A 22,168-nucleotide genomic window follows, 5' to 3' on the forward strand; every position below is an offset into this window, starting at 1 on the left:
GATCCACCGCGGGGTGGATCAGATCCACCCGCGCGTCCATCCAAACACCGCGCCTGGACCGCTCCGTCCCGCTCGCCCTCGTCCCGCGTTGACTTCCGCGAGGTCTATTTTTTCCTTCTAAGTCCCACATCTGCATATTTTTTAGCATTATTCATCATGTCATAACTCCGTATCCGTTGCTCCGTTTTGAGCATGTAGCATATCAAAATGTTCGCCTCGACGAGTACATCATTTCAACTCATTGCATCATTTTCATTTGAGCTCATCTTGATGTCCAAAATGCTGTTGGAAGAGGGCTATATGAGTAATTTGTCAGATCTGTTTCAGCAAATGGCATTTTGTCATTTTTGCCATGATTAATGTGTGCATGATATGATCCTGAGCTCTACATGTGTTTTGTTATATGCCATGCCATCTTTACAGCGGTGCTTACCATGTATTTTTGTGATATTTGTGGTGACTAGCACAAGCTTGCAAAGTAGCGTAATCGGTAATGCTGATTTCAGGGACTTAGAATTTCACTAAGTCTTTGTCCTGATTTTTGTCGTTATGTCATATGTTCATGTTGTTTCCTAGTGATCCGTGCATCTTTTGAGGATGATCAGTAAGGATGTTTTGTTAATATTGTGGTGCTCTATCCATCCATGTCTTTGTTTGCATTTATGGAGCACCCTAGCTTGAGTCAATCGAGCTCTACTTTTGCTATATCGTGAATCCTAGCAGATTGTTGACTTGTTAGCGATTTTGCGAGGATGTTGCTATTGAACCATGCATGCTATGTTGTTGTTCTTGCCATGTCTAGCTTCTATGCCATGTATTTTTGATGGGTGTATGCTTAGTTTGTCATGCCATGCTCTGTAGTGAGTGTGTCGAGCTCGTAAACATGCCTACTCGTTAACTGGTTTACATGCTCCAGTTTTTCACTAAGTCTGAGATCTGTTTATGTTTTTGCTATGTTCACATGGTTGCAATTGTATTTTATGATCCCTTTTGGCTCAAGGTCACTAAGGGACTTTTGTTAAGTGCTTTGAGTAGCTTCATGCCATGCCTTGCTTTGCCATGTTAAGTTCTTGTAGCATGTAGTTTTCATGCTCTAAAGTGTGCTTCCTGATGATAAATTCCAGACTTGTGGTAATTTCACTAAGTCTGAAACCTGTTATCATTTGCATTTTTGCCATGCTTGTTTGAACCTGTTAGTGAGTGAATTAGCCGTAGCTCAGTGTTCATCTCTTGTCAAGCTTCTTGAGTGGATCCCTGCCATGTATTTTTTTGCCATGTTTGAGTGTTGTAGTATATTTATCTTGTTGCATTTAGATGGCTACTTGCTGATTATCACAGACCGGTGCCATATTTGTTTTGCTTGCCATTTCCAAACCGTGCATCCGATTCCGGTGATCTTTATATCGATTTCAACCGAAATCACCTCACCTTTCCAGTGGCACTCTTGGATTTCCAAGTTGAGGCCAGGTTCAATCATTTATTTGCAAATCATGCATATGCATCGCATACCGCATCCCGCATATCATAATATGTTCATGTGTTGGTTGTTTACTATGTTGTGTGCTTCTTTCCGGTGTTGCTTCTTCGGGTTGGTTCCGGTAACATCGTGATTGTGAGGACCCGTTCGGCTACGTCCGTTTGTCTTCTTCATGGACTCGTTCTTTTTCCTTGCGGGATTTCAGGCAAGATGACCATACCCTCGAAATCACTTCTATCTTTGCTTGCTAGTTGCTTGCTCTTTTGCTATGCCTATGATGCGATACCTACCACTTGCTTATCATGCCTCCCATATTGTTGAACCAAGCCTCTAACCCACCTTGTCCTAGCAAACCGTTGTTTGGCTATGTTACCGCTTTGCTCAGCCCCTCTTATAGCGTTGTTAGTTGCAGGTGAAGATTGAAGTTTGTTCCTTGTTGGAACATGGAGATGTTGCTCCTTGTTGGAACATGTTTACTTGTTGGGATATCACAATATATTTTATTTAATTAATGCATCTATATACTTGGTAAAGGATGAAAGGCTCGGCCTTATGCCTGGTGTTTGTTCCACTCTTGCCGCCCTAGTTTCCGTCATATCGGTGTTATGTTCCCGGATTTTGTGTTCCTTACGCGGTTGGGTTATGATGGGAACCCCTTGATAGTTCGCCTTGAGTAAAACTCCTCCAGCAAGGCCCAACATTGATTTTACCATTTGCCACCTAGCCTTTTTCTTTCCCTTGAGTCGGCCAGCTCAATGGTCATCTTATTTTAACCCCCCCGGGCCAGTGCTTCTCTAAGTGTTGGTCCAAATGAGTGATGTCCGAGGCTACCAGGGGCAACCCTGGGCTGGCTTACCCGACGTCTTGCTCATCTGGTGTGCCCTGAGAAGGAGATATGTGCAGCTCCTATCGGGATTTGTCGGCACATCTGGGTGGCTTTGCTGGTCTTGTTTTACCATTGTCGAAATGTCTTGTAACCGGGATTCCGAGTCTGATCGGGTCTTCCCGCTAGAAGGAATATCCTTCGTTGACCGTGAGAGCTTGTGATGGGCTAAGTTGGGACACCCCTGCAGGGATTTGAACTTTCGAAGGCCGTGCCCGCGGTTATGGGCAGATGGGAATTTGTTAATGTCCGGTTGTAGAAAACCTGAAGTTGACCTTAATTAAAATGCAGCAACCGCGTGTGTAACCGTGATGGTCTCTTTCCGGCGGAGTCCGGGAAGTGAACACAGTGTTGGAGTTATGCTTGACGTAGGTTGTTCTAGGATCATTTCTTGATCATAGTTGTTCGACCGTGCTTTTGCCTTCTCTTCTCGCTCTCGTTTGCGTATGTTAGCCACCTTATATGCTAGTCGCTTGCTGCAGCTCCACCTCATACCTTTTACCCTTCCTATAAGCTTAAATAGTCTTGATCGCGAGGGTGTGAGATTGCTGAGTCCCCGTGACTCACAGATATTTTAAAAACCAGCTTGCAGGTGCCGTTGAACCGTGCAGATGACGCACCCAAGCTCAAGGAGGAGCTCGATGAAGATCTTGTCCTTGGCGTTGTTTCGTTCTAGTTGATCAGTAGTGGAGCCCAGTTGGGGTCGATCGGGGATCTGTGTAGCATTTGGGGTAGTCTTCTTTTATTTTGGGTTCCGTAGTCGGACCTTGTATGTATTGGTTGATGTAATGCTTTATTCATGTAATTGTGTGAAGTGGCGATTGTAAGCCAACTATGTATCTCTTTCCCTTATGTATTACATGGGTTGTGTGAAGATTACCTTACTTGCGACATTGCTTTCAATGTGGTTATGCCTCTAAGTCGTGCTTCGATACGTGGGAGATATAGCCGCATCGAGGGCGTGACAAGTTGGTAATCAGAGCCTTCCCCGACCTTAGGAGCCCCCTGCTTGATCGAATAGCTGGCGTTGTTGAGTCTAGAAAAATGTTTTGAGTCTTTTAGGATTTATATATATTGGAGAGTAGGATTCTTTTTACTCCTCACTCCCTTCGTCGCTCTGGTGAGGCATCCTGACGTAGAGTTTTGACTCTTCTCTTCTCAAATTTCACTAAAAAAAATTTAGGATCACACGGGTATCTTGGAATCGTTCCGATCGATTTGTGACAAGAACATTGTTCTTGGTGCCTCCTGACATTTAGGGGTTGTGGCAGTGTCCCGGGGAGTTGAGCTCCGAGGTGTTGTCGTCACAATTTTATCGTTGCAGTTCTGGAATACCTGAGTTTAGTTTCGCCGACATTGAAAATCTCTTTTATGCAGTTGTTGGTGAGATAACCTCGACGCCACCTAGTACTGGGGCGGGAGTTCGGGAGTATTGCCATAACTCGTATAACAGATGCTTTTCGAAGGTTGAGGTAGACGATTTCCGAAGGGTTCTCGGTTATGTGTTGAAGGATGGATACAGCTGGATGTAGGATTTGCTAGTTTTGGGTGAGATATTATGCTTCCCCTGTATCCCCAACACCTGATTGCATAACTGGGAAAATTTCGGGAGTTTATAAATGGGAATTCAAGTAGCTCTTAGGATATCTTTCCGACAGATGTATGATATGAAATTGGGGTTCGACGTCTAGTGGTCCGCCTATTCACGGTTGGTTTTACAGTGGTCTCGTTGTGTCTTAAAGAGTCCTTGGCTATGCCGACTCGGGGATGCTTCGTATGTCATGTGCACTGCCTTGTACATGATGGTGTTGTACGATCGAGCCCGTGTAGGCCCCACCACGAAAACTTCGGATGAAATCTCTATCATATGTTTGTTTCGGCTTATTCTGCAAGCCAATCCTTGTTCTGTTTTTGAGTTGTGGTATTCGAGTTGCTTCGAAGTCAAATGTTGATTCCATACCTTCCCCAAGCGGTGTTTTCATATTTCTATGCGAATACTAATCCTTCTCATTTATTGAGATTTTCATGTCAATCCTTCTCAACTGGTGTGTCTCTCTTCAAGTGGATCCGACCATTTCAACATCAGCAAGATCTATTACTAGTTCTTCTCAACGGTGTTTGTTTCATCCATCCCAAGTTGCCTTTGTTTTCCCACCCTCCCACCCTTTTTCTTCAAGGACTCATATTTCTTAATCAAGTATCCATCTTATTGATGCGAAGTCTCTCCATTCCTTTTCCGTCAATATTCTTATCTGGTGATTCTCATGAAGATACTAACGGAGCCTCAAGTTCGTCATTCTTCATTCTTTTCTTCTCCGGTGGATTCAAATCAAGCTTTGGTGTTGATCATATCCTTTTTCCTCGTTTCAAATACCTTCTCATGCCGGTGCACCTCATATTCATTCACTTCTCGCTATTTAATTGTTCCGGAGTGCCCAAGATATCTCGAAGATTCGTGTTTTCCACTCTGCATTCATTCAAGATCTTTCGAGGTTGTTATCTTATTCTAGCCATTTAATTCAACTGGCGCAATCTATCTTCTAAATCATTTTACGGTGTTTCTTTTCAGTGGGCCCTAACCCACAGGTCTTTTTCCAGGATCTTACCTGACTCTTCTTATTCTCCCGGAGTTTGATAAGGACCAAACCTCGTGGCGAGATCCGATCCGTTGTTGCGGTCCTTATCAGGTGGTATTCAGAGCAAGGTTGTTCACGACACTATGGAGAAGATGACGAGCGCATTATCATTCAGTAAGTTAAGCTATGGATTTCAGCTGGAGGAGGAAGGCCGTTGGGCCGGGCTATTTCACACCCGTGTGGTGGTGAGAGAGAGATCATGTGCTATGACGGTCGATCACATGAATTTGATAAACGCCGCAAGCATCGAGATGGTGGAGAAGCTGAATCTACCAATGACACCACATCCACAACCATATTGTTTCCGTTGGGGTCATGAAGAGCTCACTGTCACGCAACAAACAAAGGTACCGTTTTTGTTGGAAAATTATGTTTGCGAGGTTTTGTGCGACGTGATTCCGGCACCGATGATTTCATGTCACTTGTTATTGGGAGAGCCGTGGTACAGAGAGCATGATGTCGCGTACGATTGCAAAACACACAGATATACCATCAAGAGGGGTAAGAGGTGCAGCCTCGTGCCAATGGGTGAGGAGCGTTTTATTTCTAGGAGGAAAGAACATCTTGAGAGGATAAAAGAGCAGGAAGAAGAAGAAAAGAAGAAGGCCCAAGTTGCTGAAATTTCTGTGGTTGTTATTCAATCGAGTGAAGAAAATATTGCTCAAGAGGTCAACCCAAATCCGAGGACGGTTTTGATGCAAGGAGGAGAGGATGATACGACCACACATAATGTTGTACCGCTTCAGATCACAGATATACACGAGCCTAAAATATTTCAATTTAGTGAAGGTAACAAGGAGGTCGAGTCTTTGGTGTTGATTACATGCAAGAATGGCACATGCCACTTTAGGAAAGTATACACTGAGTTGGGCACAATCGAACAGCAGATACAAACTGGGCATGAAGATACAAAAGTGCACCAGGTACAAAAGTTGGTTGAAACAATTTACACATGCACTAATATTATTTTTGGTTCAGCTAAGACTACATGTTCTAGTACTACTTGGGTCCATGGCAGTACGTGGTTCCATCAAGATCTTGTGAAGGCAAATCCACGAAAGGAGTCGTTGTTAGAGATAAAATAGAAAATATATTACCTGATGTTTTGGGATCGGTCAAGAAGATAAATAGCAGAGTTCTATTTCTTTTCCTGCCACGTAAGGAATATCAGGCAAGTGCACATACATGGGATATATGGAGTCTACTATGTCTACAGGAAATTGGATGGGGTCCACCGGCACCAAATCTGAAGCCGGCGATGCATCCATCAAAACTAGTACTTTTTGTTTCCTTAGATAGATGAGTCGGTTTTTTTAATTACGTGTATCAAATGCTTGCTTTCCAAGTTAGTTAAGAGGTGCGGCTATTATATAAAGCCGATTGAGTTCATTGTAAAATCAGGTTATTTTTATATGAAATAGACACGATGTGTTTTTCAGGGTAGACACACCTGTATCAAGTTTTGGAGAGATCTTTAGAAAACCTCTGTTTTGCGATTTTTCTTTGTGGAAATTGTTTTGCGCGTGAGTACCTTCGTCGAGATTGGTTTTCTCGTGCTGGGCCGCAAGGTTCAAACCCTCTACTTCGTGTACATCGCGTGCACGGGCGAGAGGTTGCTACTGCTGGTGGTGGAGTGTCGTGAAAGATCTGGCCCCAACAACGGATCGGATCTCACTACGAGGTTCGGTTCTTATCAGAGTTATTCTCAAATCTTCTAAAGTTTTACGTAAGAATGAATTGTCATCAGTCATATGTATTTCTTCAAGATCTTTCAAATTCTTTTCATCGTTGGTTCAACTTTTCCATTCTTCTTTATTCCGGAGTGCCTCTACAATTCATGATGGTGTTTCTCGTCGTAATTCTCAGATTTTGAAGACCGAAGAAGAGTTTTTCCTCCATATCTTATCCGTTCTCTCAAAGATTCGTCATTCTAGCTTGTTGCCATCCTCTCATAGTTGTTTTTGGATTGTGAGAATTCTTTTCACCTATCCGGAGCAATTCAAGATTCTTTTCAGTTTGTTTCTCCGGAGCCCATCATTTCAGAATTTATTCATTCTCAGCTTTCAGCTCTCGTTCTCCAATCTTACCGGTGCTTCGTTCAAGTGATCTCTAATCAGTTCGTGATCCCTTCGTTCTCATGTATCTAGTTTCTCTCTAGCATCTTCGTTCATTTGCAAATTCTTCCCGGTGATTCGTTATCTTTATTCGTTCTTTTTCAATTCTTACGGTGGTTCTTCCAAGATTCTTCTTCCTTCATTTATCATATCAATGTATTCGTTGTTTTCTATCCTACCGGTGACTTGTTGAAGACTTTCTCAAGTTGGCGATATATCTATCATAATCCTTTCTACGAGTATAAGTAATATGCCAAATCCATTGATTGTCATCAATTTAATTGGTGAAGGTTAAGCATAATGTAATTCTTATTCTTGTTTCATCGAATGTATTCAATTCCTGCTTTCCGGAGTGGTTCATCATATCACATTCTCGGTTCGAGATGCTTTATATTTTCTTTTCCCGGAGTTCCAAGCTCTCATCATTCCAAAGATCCATTAAATCATTACAAGGTTTCACCTTGTGTTTCCAGCTTCTCTTTATTTTCGTAATTCTTTTGTTTACCAGAGTCCTTCATGAAGGTTCTACATGATGGTTCATCAAGGATTTATATTCCTTCTCGAAGTGTTCATCGAGATTCTTTTCTAAGGAGCTCAAGCATTCTCCATCTTGCATTCCGGAGTGCAATTCTTTCTTCCGTATCATTGGAGGTGGTATTGTGTCATTCTTGATAATTTGAGTTCATGTTTCATGATCCATATGTTGTTAAGAATGAGATATTTTGAATCCATCAATCTCGTCATTTGAATTATCTTGGGTTATACTTCACCTAAAGCCTTCCCTAAGGATTGTTGCTATCTATGGTGCTTATAAAGGACCCAAGTCCTTCTTTTATCCTCCCGGTGAGATAGCTTCTCGTCTCCTTGTTCTTACCAATCCAATTCTTTTTCCCATGAGTGGCAGGTTGTCACCTCATAATTTGAGATGTATTCCATAAGACCATTTTAAGCTTACTCTTTTTCGTTGTTGGTGTTCCAACAACTCCGTTCGACCCTTCTCCTAAGGATGCCTTTTCAAACTCTTTTGTGACAGAAGTTGGCATTTTCTTCTCCATTCTTTTATTTCAATTATCTATATTCTATTCTTTCGTTTTGGAGGCATTGTGATGTTGCTCTTCTCAACCCATCATCTCGTTTGTCAAAGATCATGTTCTTTTCATGATTGTCCATTTAACCGGAGTGTCGTGCCCTCTTTTCAAGTTCTATCACCTTATCAAGTTCTTATTCAATTCCTTTCTTTTCAATCGGAGAGCTGCCCAAAGTTGTTCTTCCTTGTTCCTCTTTTCAAACAAAGTGTTTTTCAACTTCGTCATATCCGTTGTATTCTTTTCTCGAAATGGCTTAACCTTTGCAGATTCTTTGGTTTCACTCGTTTGTCAAAGGAGCAACTTAGTTTTACCTCTTCTCTTTCTCTTCCGTTTTTCCCTCCGGTGCCATTCTAGATCTCGGGACGAGATCCTCTCGTAGTGGTGGAGTGTTGTGACGCCCCGAGACCGATGTGCCAGGTGTCCTCCAGTTATTCGTTGTTGTTGCCTTGTCTTTGCTTGCGTGTCATGCATTGCATATCATGTCATCATGTGCATTTCATTTGCATACATGTTCGTCTTATGCATCCGAGCATTTTCCCCGTTGTCCGTTTTGCAATCCGGCGCTCCTATGTCACCCGGTGTCCCTTTCTACCTCTTTTCGTGTGCGGGTGTTAAACGTTCTCGGATTGGACCGAGACTTGTCATGCGGCCTTGGTTTACTACCGGTAGACCGTCTGTCAAGTCTCGCGCCATTTGGACTTCGTTTGTTACTCCAACGGTTAACCGAGGGACCGAAAAAGCCTCGTGTGTGTTGCAGCCCAACACCCTTCCATTTTGGCCCAAAAACCCACCTAAACCCCTCCATCATCTCGGTCGTTCGATCACGATCGCGTGGCCGCAAATCGCACCTCATTTGGAGCTTCCTAGCTCACTCTACCTCTATAAATAGACCCCTTCATTTTCGTTTTCGGATCTTTTCCCCGAAACCCTAAAACTCCTCCCTCTGCGCCGCCGGACATGTCCACTCCGCCGCCGGACGCGTCCTCCGCCTCCAGCCACGTCGCCCCGGCAAATAGTGCGCTGCCACGTCAGCCAGCCGCCGCCCTCGCCCAACCGTGCATCGCCAAGTGTCGCCGCCGTTCCCCTCCACCGCGCGGGCCCGCGAGCCCATCTCCGGGCCACGGCGGGCCCGAACAACCCGATTCGCCCGAACCTCGCGCCGTCTTCGTCTCCGGTTGCCGCCGGCAAGAAGCTCGCCGGAGCGCCTCGGACCACCGCCCGCCGTCGGCGGTCAACTACCGGACCTCCCCGTCGCCTCGCTCGTTCTCCGCCGCCTGTGCACCGCGCCGCCCCGCCGCCCTTGCAGCGCCGGCGACCGCCGCACTTCTTCTCACCGGCCGGAGCAGCTCCTCTCACCGGCCGACCCGCGCCGCCGCACTCGCTCGCCGCCGCCGCCATGCATCAGCCGCCCGGCGCCGCCGCGTCTCCCTCCCGCCGTTCGTCTCGCCGGCCGCCGGCGCCGGCGAGCACCACCGCCTCCACGCCGGCGAGCTCCGCCGCTCGGAGGCCCGTCGCCGTCCGCCTCGTTCGGATCCACCGCGGGATGGATCAGATCCACCCGCGCGTCCATCCAAACACCGCGCCTGGACCGCTCCATCCCACTCGCCCTCGTCCCGCGTTGACTTCCGCGAGGTCTATTTTTTTCTTCTAAGTCCCAGATCTGCATATTTTTTAGCATTATTCATCATGTCATAACTCCGCACCCGTTGCTCCATTTTGAGCGTTTAACATATCAAAATGTTCGCCTCGACGAGTACATCATTTAATCTCATTGCATCATTTTCATTTGAGCTCATCTTGATGGCCGAAATGCTGTTGGAAGAGGGCTATGTGAGTAATTTGTCAGATCTGTTTCAGCAAATGGCATTTTGTCATTTTTGCCATGATTAATGTGTGCATGATATGATCTTGAGCTCTACATGTGTTTTGTTATATGCCATGCCATCTTTACAGTGGTGCTTACCATGTATTTTTGTGATATTTGTGGTGACTAGCACAAGCTTACAAAGTAGCGTGATCGGTAATGCTGATTTCAGGGACTTAGAATTTCACTAAGTCCTTATCCTGATTTTTGTCGTTATGTCATATGTTCATATTGTTTCCTAGTGATCCGTGCCTCTTTTGAGGATGATCAGTAAGGATGTTTTGTTAATATTGTGGTGCTCTATCCATCCATGTCTTTGTTTGCATTTATGGAGCACCCTAGCTTGAGTCAATCGAGCTCTACTTTTGCTATATCGTGAATCCTAGCAGATTGTTGACTTGTTAGCGATTTTGCGAGGATGTTGCTATTGAACCATGCATGCTATGTTGTTGTTCTTGCCATGTCTAGCTTCTATGCCATGTATTTTTGATGGGTGTATGCTTAGTTTGTCATGCCATGCTCTGTAGTGAGTGCGTCGAGCTCGTAAACATGCCTACTCGTTAACTGGTTTACATGCTCCAGTTTTTCACTAAGTCTGAGATCTGTTTATGTTTTTGCTATGTTCACATGGTTGCAATTGTATTTTATGATCCCTTTTGGCTCAAGGTCACTAAGGGACTTTTGTTAAGTGCTTTGAGTAGCTTATGACATGCATTTCTTTGCCATGTTAAGTTCTTGAAGCATGTAGTTTTCATGCTCTAAAGTGTGCTTCCTGATGATAAATTCCAGACTTGTGTTAATTTCACTAAGTCTGAAACCTGTTATCATTTGCATTTTTGTCATGCTTGTTTGAATCTGTTAATGAGTGAATTAGCCATAGCTCAGTGTTCATCTCTTGGCAAACTTCTTGAGTGGACCCCTGCCATGTATTTTGTTGCCATGTTTGAGTGCTGTAGCATATTTATCTTGTTGCATTTAGATGGTTACTTGCTGATTATCGCAGACCGGTGTCATATTTGTTTTGCTTGCCATTTCCAAACCGTGCATCCGATTCCGGTGATCTTTATATCGATTTCAACCGAAATCACCTCACCTTTCCAGTGGCACTCTTGAATTTCCATGTTTAGGCCAGGTTCAATCATTCATTTGCAAATCATGCATATGCATCGCATACCGCATCCCGCATATCATAACATGTTCATGTGTTGGTTGTTTACTATGTTGTGTGCTTCTTTCCGGTGTTGCTTCTTCGGGTTGTTTCCGGTAACGTCGTGATTGTGAGGACCCGTTCGGCTACGTCCGTTTGTCTTCTTCATGGACTTGTTCTTTTTCCTTGCGGGATTTCAGGCAAGATGACCATACCCTCGAAATCACTTCTATCTTTGCTTGCTAGTTGCTCGCTCTTTTGCTATGCCTATGCTGCGATACCTACCACTTGCTTATCATGCCTCCCATATTGTTGAACCAAGCCTCTAACCCACCTTGTCCTAGCAAACCGTTGTTTGGCTATGTTACCGCTTTGCTCAGCCCCTCTTATAGCGTTGTTAGTTGCAGGTGAAGATTGAAGTTTGTTCCTTGTTGGAACATGGAGATGTTGTTCCTTGTTGGAACATGTTTACTTGTTGGGATATCACAATATATTTTATTTAATTAATGCATCTATATACTTGGTAAAGGGTGGAAGGCTCGGCCTTATGCCTGGTGTTTGTTTCACTCTTGCCGCCCTAGTTTCCGTCATATCGGTGTTATGTTCCCGGATTTTGTGTTCCTTACGCGGTTGGGTTATAATGGGAACCCCTTGACAGTTCGCCTTGAATAAAACTCCTCCAGCAAGGCCCAACATTGGTTTTACCATTTGCCACCTAGCCTTTTTCTTTCCCTTGAGTCGGCCAGCTCAATGGTCATCTTATTTTAACCCCCTCGGGCCAGTGCTTCTCTAAGTGTTGGTCCAACTGAGCGATGTTCGAGGCTACCAGGGGCAACCCTGGGCTGGCTTACCCGACGTCTTGCTCATCTGGTGTGCCCTGAGAAGGAGATATGTGCAGCTCCTATCGGGATTTGTCGGCACATTTGGGTGGCTTTGCTGGTCTTGTTTTACCATTGTCGAAATGTCTTGTAACCGGGATTCCGAGTCTGATCGGGTCTTGCCGCTAGAAGGAATATCCTTCGTTGACCGTGAGAGCTTGTGATGGGCTAAGTTGGGACACCCCTACAGGGATTTGAACTTTCGAAAGCCGTGCCCACGGTTATGGGCAGATGGGAATTTGTTAATGTCCAGTTGTAGAAAATCTGAAGTTGACCTTAATTAAAATGCATCAACCGCGTGTGTAACCGTGTTGGTCTCTTTCCGGCGGAGTCCGGGAAGTGAACACGGTGTTGGAGTTATGCTTGACGTAGGTTGTTCTAGGATCACTTCTTGATCATAGTTGTTCGACCGTGCTTTTGCCTTCTCTTCTCGCTCTCGTTTGCGTATGTTAGCCACCTTATATGCTAGTCGCTTGCTGCAGCTCCACCTCATACCTTTTACCCTTCCTATAAGCTTAAATAGTCTTGATCGCGAGGGTGTGAGATTGCTGAGTCCCCGTGACTCACAGATATTTCAAAAACCAGCTTGCAGGTGTCGTTGAACCGTGCAGATGACGCATCCAAGCTCAAGGAGGAGCTCATGAAGATCTTGTCCTTGGTGTTGTTTCGTTCTAGTTCATCAGTAGTGGAGCCCAGTTGGGGTCGATCGGGGATCTGTGTAGCATTTTGGATAGTGTTTTTTTATTTTGGGTTCCGTAGTCGGACCTTGTATGTATTGGTTGATGTAATGCTTTATTCATGTAATTGTGTGAAGTGGCGATTGTAAACCAACTATGTATCTCTTTTCCTTATGTATTACATGGGTTGTGTGAAGATTACCTCACTTGCGACATTGCTTTCAATGCGGTTATGCCTCTAAATCGTGCTTCGGCACGTGGGAGATATAGCCGCATCGAGGGCGTGACAGGCAGCCTCCCACGGATCGGCGGCGGCGGAGGCGTCAATGGGATTGTGCGGCGACGGCGAGACCTGGCACTGTCACATATGTGCATGATCTGAGGCGGCCTCCATGAGATCGGATGTGGCCTCGCTGGGATCGACGACAGAAGGGATCGATGGCGGCTGGGGTGTGGTTCCCGTCGTCGTACTGGGATTGACGACAGAAGGGATCGATGGCGGCTGGGGCGTGGTTCCCGTCGTCGTAGGAATAGATCGAGGGCAGCCTACTTCGTCATTTTTTTTCGTGCGAGGGGCCTCACTTTGGTTCTTCCGTTTTCTTCTGTTTTTTCATGCGAGGGGCATTGCTACAGTTTTCCTCTGTTTATTTCCGTGTGGGATGGGGGAGACAAAAAAAACCATACGAGGTGGGAGGAGGACGAAAAAAAATCAGCTAAGGTGGGAGGTGGGACAAAAATAAACCGTACCAGGCTACCAACTGCTCCATTAAAAGTAGAGATATGAAAGGTGGAGTAAAATATGGAAATTACTTTTTTTTAGAATCAAATATGAAAATTACTGTTAATGCAACGTTAGTCGGGCCTAAATTCCCCCCCCCCCCCCCCCCACACACACACACAAAAAAAAAGAAAACGTTATTAGTCGGGCCTAATTTGACAACCCGGACCGGCCGTTTTTCTTTTACAACGCCTGGACCGTTCAGGCCGATCCATAGCGGGCCGTGAGCCGAGCCAAAAGGCCGCTCAACACATCCGGGCCATTTCTGTTATGGTCACACCAAGATCCTAAGAACCGAACCACTAACCTAATGTTAGACAAATGTGGTCCTCATTTACATATTATATTATAGAAAGCAAAGAACCCAAGACCATTGCACTCTACTAAAAAAGGCAAAAAAAATACCGGTAACCCAAAACTAAGGGCATCTATGATTCATATTAAAGGTGGAGGAAAATATGGAAATAGGAATTCATTTTTCCTTCCATGATACTATATATCTATTGATTCAAAGGGATGAAACATATAGGAAGAGTAAAGGAATTTTCCTTCTTATCTTTTTTGCATTCCTACTCAGAAAGAGCAATCAAAATGCTATAAGTCGCACAATAACACCTACTCTTAGACTACTAGTTAATCCAGGAAGTTCATCCTAAGACCACTTCCACGAATCATTTTGAAATCACGCCGCGGTAGTCAAGCAAGCAAGGTGCGTAGAACAGGTCGGCACTCTCCATCACAGACCATGGTGCAACATACTATAACAGATCTCAACGTACACGAAACCACCCCGTTGCAAACACGATACCCACAGGCAGAGACGACGACCTTGGGCGCACTCACGAGCGTATCATCAATTCATCATGAGGCGTGAGTACCTAGTTGGCTTCGCGCTCATAGTCGCCGGGCTCTGGCCGCTGCCCGCGGCTGCGCAGAAGTACGCCGCTATCTTCAACTTTGGCGACTCCCTCGCCGACGCCGGCAACCTCGTCGCGGATGGCATCCCGGATTACCTCGCCACGGCGCGCCTGCCGTATGGCATGACGTACTTCGGGTACCCGACGGGGCGCGTCTCCGACGGCCGCCTCGTCGTCGACTTCATCGGTATCCTCGTCTTTCCAACTTTGATCGGATTAAACCGATCGACCTATTGTACGTGCACGTGTGTTCCTGATGATCTTTCCCTGGCTGTGGCAATGTGCAGCGCAGGAGCTGGGCCTGCCACTGCTACCGCCGTCCAAGGCGCACAACGCGTCGTTCCACCGTGGTGCCAACTTCGCGATCACCGGCGGCACGTCGCTGGACACGAGCTTCTTTGAGGCGCGTGGCATGAGGCACACGGTCTGGAACTCCGGCTCCCTGCACACCCAGCTCAAGTGGTTTCAAGACATGAAGCCATCCATCTGCAACTCCCCAAAAGGTTCACCATATATTTTATGCTGTTGACACACCGTGTGCGGCTCGCTACATCGTACTGATTTGCTTTGCACTTCGATCGGAATTCAGAGTGCAGGGACCTGTTCAGGCGGTCGCTGTTCATCGTCGGCGAGTTTGGCGGGAACGATTACGCGGCGGCGCTCGGCGCGTTCCTCCCGGTGCAGAAGGTGCACACGTTCGTGCCGCACATCGTCGACTCCATCGGCAAGGGAATCGAGGTGCTCGTCTCTCTCAGGTCTACTTTAGGCCCCTCCCAATGCTCCGCGTTGTACGGGTGCTAAGGTTGCCAACTAAGCAAAAAATATGATGTGGCATGCTAGTTAAGAAAAGAAAAAGTAGTATGGTGACCCAGGAAGAAACGATGCTAAGCACGTACACCTAGATAGAATCACAATTCTGAGTGTACAACAAATTAAATGTACGAAGCTTAGCACCTAAAAGCTTAGCATCTTTGCATTGTGGACTTGAGTTGCTAAGGCATTTAATATACTTAGCACCTCATCTAAGCACTTTTGCATTGGGAGAGGTCTTACCCATCTCGTTTTCATGCATGTACATGTGCGCACTAATCTCAATCACCCTACTGTGTCCGTCCGGCGTGTTTGCTTGGGTGCAGAAGCTGATCGCGGAGGGGGCGGTGGAGCTGGTGGTGCCGGGCGTGCTGCCGATCGGCTGCTTCCCCGTGTACCTGTCCATCTTCCTCAAGCAGCGGCCGGAGATGTACGGCCCGCGCAGCGGCTGCATCAAGGACCTTAACACGCTGTCCTGGGTGCACAACGCCCTGCTGCAGCGCAAGATCGCCGAGCTCCGGAAGAAGCACCCCGGCGTGCGCATCATGTACGCCGACTACTACACCGCCGTCACGCAGTTCGTCCTGCGCGCCGAGAAGTGGGGTGAGTTTTTGGAATGCACGCAGCTCATTTAGTCTATGTTGTGCTGTTTCTTGTTACTGTTCGACATTAGGAATGGTCATGCATGATTTAGCAAAGTCGTTCTTGATGATGTCGCTAACTTTCGTTGAAATGTTCCTCCATCTAAATGCAAGAAACAAAGTAGAAATTGTGCCAACTCGCTATCAAGGTTGGAAGCAAAGAACAATTCAATGACCGCATGAAATATTTTGTGAACTTATCTACATCATCGCTACATTTTCTACATGATGACAGACCACATATTTTTTTTCCCGGAAAAGCATGATGGCCAATAGTTGACCAGGAAGCACTGAAGGCCCATAGAAGCATAGACCCCCTTGATGGGCTTAGTTCACCATGGTCAATTGAGAGTTCAGGCCTAGAGCCCAGTTCGTCTTTGAGTCCGACAACTTCATACCCTAATTTCAACTTTTGCTTTTTCAGGGTTCCTGAAGCAGACTCCGAGGACATGCTGCGGCGCGCCGGGCGTGGGGGTATACAACTTCAACCTGACGTCCAAGTGCGGCGAGCCAGGCGCTTACGCCTGCGACGACCCATCAAACCACTGGAACTGGGATGGCGTCCACCTCACGGAGGCAGCCTACGGCCACATCGCCAAGGGATGGCTCTACGGGCCCTTTGCCGACCCGCCCATCCTAGAGGCAAAGGCAACGTTAGAACTTACGGAGTAGAAGCGATCACATCATATCTCATGGATCGGGACATATGCATCTTGGTAGTCCTGATTAGAAGTTTCAGAAAACAAAATCATAAAATAAGGGTGTAGGAAGGTGTGGCAAGTATTGCATGACCATGATGAGCTATGTGCAAACTTGATCCGTCAGCCATATGGATGCGGTCCCTCCTTGGATATTTCTCCCTTACAATGAGACGATCCTGGTCAGGGATGATGTGGTCGGTGGTCCCCGTGTCCGTGAACCAGGCGGGATTGCCAAGGATGGACGGGGGAGAAGCAGCAGCAAGTCCCGCCATCTTGGAGTGTTGAGGCCGAAAGGCATGGTTGTAACCGCACTCCCAGAAAAGATGCCCACGGCCGCAACAGGGCTGGCATTACACACGGTTGTCACCACCGCCAAAGTGATCACCGTGGTCATTGTCGGTGTCAAAACCGGCGGATTTCGGGTAGAGGGTCTCGAACTATGCGTCTAGGATCGATGGTAACAGGAGACGAGGGACACAATGTTTACCCAGGTTCGGGCCCTCTCTATGGAGGTAATACCCTACTTCCTGCTTGATTGATCTTGATGAATATGAGTATTACAAGAGTTGATCTACCACGAGATCGTAATGACTAAACCCTAAGTCTAACCTGGCTATAATTATGAAGATGTATCTACTGACCTAGCCCTCCGGTTTATATAGACACAGGAGGGACCTAGGGTTTACACAAGGTCGGTTACAGAGAAAGGAGTATTCATATTTGGTCGCCAAGCTTGCCTTCCACGCCAAGGAGAGTCCCATCCGGACACGGGTAGAATCTTCGGTCTTCGTATCTTCACGGCCCATCAGTCCGGCCCATGTCCAATAGGTCGGACGCTCGAGGACCCCTTAGTCCAGGACTCCCTGAGTAGCCCCTGAACCAGACTTCAACGACGATGTGTCCGGCGCGTAGATTATCTTTGACATTGCAAGGTGGGTTCCATTTTCCGAATACTCCAAGATGGTCTTTGGATAAAATGAAGGTGTCCGGATCTGCAACACAAATAGTACACACGATTGCAGGGAATATAATATTTCACGAGTCCCATCTGCTGACAACTTTTTACAAGATGACATCACGTCTGTCCGGTTGGTATTTCGAACCATTTCTTGTTCCACGTTCTGAGGCGTGGCCCTTATTGGCACGTTCTGTCGGAGCAGAGATCGTGTCCCCCTTATTGCGGGATCCTTATTAATACGAGCGTGGGTAACCCAACCGTTCCACTGGAAAGATTCCTTGGGAATAGGAAGGCTTTTAGTCTTAGGAGAAGGCGTTCAGTACCCGCGGCCTTTATAAAGGAACCAAGGGCCATCCTTTTACGCCAAGCCTCTCCTTAACCTTCCCAGCCTCGAGTTTCTAGCACCCGAGGTTCGACTTCGTTGCCTCAAGCCTCCCCATCATGTCCGGACCCAGCCCTCAGGGTCGATGGGTGGCTTCCTCCGTCACAGAGGAGGATATTGCAAAGCTTCGGGCAGCCAGATACCTGACCACGGAGATCCACCACAAGCTCCCTGCTCAAGGACAAGTTATTCCGACCCCCAGATCTGGCGAGAGGGTTGTATTTATCTCTCACTTCCTCCAAGGGCTAGGTTTCGCTCTCCACCCCTTTGTCCGGGGGCTAATGTTTTATTACGGACTAGATTTTCACGATCTAGCTCCGGATTCTTCCCTTCACGTCTCGGCGTTTATTGTCACATGCGAGGCCTTCCTCCGAACCCCCCACACTTCGGCTTATGGCTCAAGACCTTTTGTGTGAAGCCAAAGGTAGTCGACGGGGAACAAGTGGAGTGTGGCGGTGCTGTAGCAAGCCAACTTACCAACACTTCCTGGCCAAAAGGCTCCTTCACCGAAGCTTCCAATCAATGGCAGCGAGAGTGGTTTTACGTTACGAAACCCCATAGCACCAAGTGGGCAGCTACACCTGCGTTCCGTTCCGGCCCTCCGTTACAGCTTTCATCCTGGGTCAATAAGGGGCTGGACTGGGGATCAGTTGATGAAGTGCGGACTCTACAGAGCCGCACCCGAACCCTCCTCGAGAGGGACATCGATCATGTCAACGTGATTCAAGTAATGTTGATCCGCCGAATCCTGCCATGCCAGCGTAGGCCTTTCCACATGTGGGAGTTTAATCCAGAAGGGCCACGAAGCCTCCAACACTTCTTCGGCGCTACGCACAAAGGGATGTGGAAGATGCTTTTTGGGAAACGAAAACATTGGCCGGACACCTCCGAAGATGTCGGCCTTGACTGCAACCGTCCGGACACCCCGGTAAGCACTTCTCTTTCGAACACTTTGTTGGGGAACGTAGTAATTTCAAAAAAATTCCTACGCACACACATGATCATGGTGATGCATAGCAACAAGAGGGGAGAGTGTTGTCCACGTACCATCGTAGAACGAAAGCGGAAGCATTTGCACAACGCGGTTGATGTAGTTGTACGTCTTCACGATCTGACCGATCAAGTACCGAACGTACGACACCTCCGAGTTCAGCACACGTTCAGCTCGATGATGTCCCTCGAACTCCGATCCAGCCAAGCTTTGAGGGAGAGTTCCATCAGCACGACGGCGTGGTGACGATGCTGATGTTCTATCGACACATGGCTTCCCTAAGCACCGCAACGATATTATCGAGGTGGACTATGGTGGAGGGGGGCACCGCACACGGCTAAGAGATCCAAGAAGATCCAAGAGATCAATTGTTGTCTCTAGAGGTGCCCCCTGCCCCCGTATATAAAGGAGAAAGGGGGGAGAGGCGGCAGGCCAAGAGGAGGCACGCCAGGGAGGAGTCCTACTCCCACTGGGAGTAGGACTCCCTCCTTTCCTAGTTGGAGTAGGAGAAGGGGGAAGGAGGAGGGAGAGAGGAAGGAAAGGGGGGCGCCGCCCCCCTCCTTGTCCAATTCGTACTAGAGGGAGAGGGGGCGCGCGGCCTGCCCTGGCCGCCCCTCCTCTTCTCCACTAAGGCCCATCTTGTCCCATTAAACCCCCGGGGGGTTCCGGTAACCCCCGGTACTCCGGTAAAATCCCGATTTCACCCGGAACATTTCCGATATCCAAATATAGGCTTCCAATATATCAATCTTTATGTCTTGACCATTTCGAGACTCCTCGTCATGTCCGTGATCACATCCGGGACTCCGAAATTCCTTCGGTACATCAAAACACATAAACTCATAATATAACCATCATCGAACTTTAAGCGTGCGGACCCTACGGGTTCGAGAACTATGTAGACATGACCGAGACACGTCTCCGGTCAATAACCAATAGCGAAACCTGGATGCTAATATTGGCTCCTACATATTCTACGAAGATCTTTATCGGTCAAACCGCATAACAACATATGTTGTTCCTTTTGTCATCGGTATGTTACTTGCCCGAGATTTGATCGTCGGTATCTCAATACTTAGTTCAATCTCGTTACCGGCAAGTCTCTTTACTCGTTCTGTAACACATCATCCCGCAACTAACTCATTAGTTACAATGCTTGCAAGGCTTAAGTGATGTGTATTACCGAGTGGGCCCAGAGATACCTCTCCGACAATCGGAGTGACAAATCCTAATCTCGAAATACGCCAACCCAACAAGTACCTTCGGAGACACCTGTAGAGCACCTTTATAATCACCCAGTTGCGTTGTGACGTTTGGTAGCACACAAAGTGTTCCTCCGGTAAACGGGAGTTGCATAATCTCATAGTCATAGGAACATGTATAAGTCATGAAGAAAGCAATAGCAACAAACTAAACAATCAAGTGCTAAGCTAATGGAATGGGTCAATCACATCATTCTCCTAATGATGTGATCTCGTTAATCAAATGAAAACTCTTTGTCTATGGCTAGGAAACATAACCATCTTTGATCAACGAGCTAGTCAAGTAGAGGCATACTAGTGACACTCTGTTTGTCTATGTATTCACACATGTATCATGTTTCCGGTTAATACAATTCTAGCATGAATAATAAACATTTATCATGATATAAGGAAATAAATAATAACTTTATTATTGCCTCTAGGGCATATTTCCTTCAGTCTCCCACTTGCACTAGAGTCAATAATCTAGATTACACAGTAATGATTCTAACACCCATGGAGCCTTGGTGTTGATCATGTTTTGCTCGTGGAAGAGGCTTAGTCAACGGGTCTGCAACATTCAGATCTGTATGTATCTTGCAAATCTCTATGTCTCCCACCTGGACTTGATCCCGGATGGATTTGAAGCATCTCTTGATGTGCTTGGTTCTCTTGTGAAATCTAGATTTCTTTGCCAAGGCAATTGCACCAGTATTGTCACAAAATATTTTCATTGGACCCGATGCACTAGGTATGACACCTAGATCGGATATGAAGTCCTTCATCCAGACTCCTTCATTTGCTGCTTCCGAAGCAGCTATGTACTCCGCTTCACACGTAGATCCCGCCACAACGCTTTGTTTAGAACTGCACCAACTGACAGCTCCACCGTTCAATGTAAACATGTATCCGATTTGCGATTTATAATCGTCCAGATCAATGTCAAATCTTGCATCGACGTAACCATTTACGACTAGCTCTTTGTCACCTCCATAAACGAGAAACATATCCTTAGTCCTTTTCAGGTATTTCAGGATGTTCTTGACCGCTGTGCAGTGATCCACTCCTGGATTACTTTGGTACCTCCCTACTAAACTTATAGCAAGGCACACATCAGGTCTGGTACACAACATTGCATACATGATAGAGCCTATGGCTGAAGCATAGGGAACATCTTTCACCTTCTCTCTATCTTCTGCAGTGGTTGGGCATTGAGTCTTACTCAACTTCACACCTTGTAACACAGGCAAGAACCCTTTCTTTGCTTGATCCATTTTGAACTTCTTCAAAACTTTGTCAAGGTATGTGCTTTGCGAAAGTCCAATTAAGCGTCTTGATCTATCTCTATAGATCTTGATGCCCAATATATAAGCAGCTTCACCGAGGTCCTTCATTGAAAAACTCTTATTCAAGTATCCCTTTATGCTATCCAGAAATTCTATATCATTTCCAATCAGCAATATGTCATCCACATATAATATCAGAAATGCTACAGAGCTCCCACTCACTTTCTTGTAAATACAGGCTTCTCCAAAAGTCTGTATAAAACCATATGCTTTGATCACACTATCAAAACGTTTATTCCAACTCCGAGAGGCTTGCACCAGTCCATAAATGGATCGCTGGAGCTTGCACACTTTGTTAGCTCCCTTTGGATCGACAAAACCTTCCGGTTGCATCATATATAATTCTTCTTCCAGAAATCCATTCAGGAATGCAGTTTTGACATCCATTTGCCAAATTTCATAATCATAAAATGCAGAAATTGCTAACATGATTCAGACAGACTTAAGCATCGCTACGGGTGAGAAAGTCTCATCGTAGTCAATCCCTTGAACTTGTCGAAAACCTTTTGCAACAAGTCGAGCTTTATAAACAGTAACATTACCGTCAGCGTCAGTCTTCTTCTTGAAGATCCATTTATTTTCAATGGCTTGCCGATCATCGGGCAAGTCAACCAAAGTCCACAGTTTGTTCTCATACAT

General features: G+C 46.4%; 1 protein-coding gene across 1 annotated transcript; it reads left to right on the forward strand.

Annotated features, from left to right (window-relative positions):
- The first annotated feature begins 14,295 nt into the window (after positions 1 to 14,295).
- On the forward strand, positions 14,296 to 16,707 carry LOC125529686 (GDSL esterase/lipase At5g45910). The gene is made up of 5 exons (XM_048694113.2): positions 14,296 to 14,646; positions 14,747 to 14,962; positions 15,049 to 15,197; positions 15,596 to 15,872; positions 16,335 to 16,707. Exons 1-5 carry the CDS (start codon positions 14,406 to 14,408, stop codon positions 16,580 to 16,582), a joined length of 1,131 nt encoding a protein of 376 aa, XP_048550070.1. The 5' UTR covers positions 14,296 to 14,405; the 3' UTR covers positions 16,583 to 16,707.
- Positions 16,708 to 22,168: the final 5,461 nt, after the last annotated feature.

This window comes from Triticum urartu, chromosome 3A (genome assembly GCF_056163025.1).
Source record: "Triticum urartu cultivar PI428250 chromosome 3A, HENAU_Tu73, whole genome shotgun sequence".
In the NCBI taxonomy this organism is placed as follows: domain Eukaryota; kingdom Viridiplantae; phylum Streptophyta; class Magnoliopsida; order Poales; family Poaceae; genus Triticum; species Triticum urartu.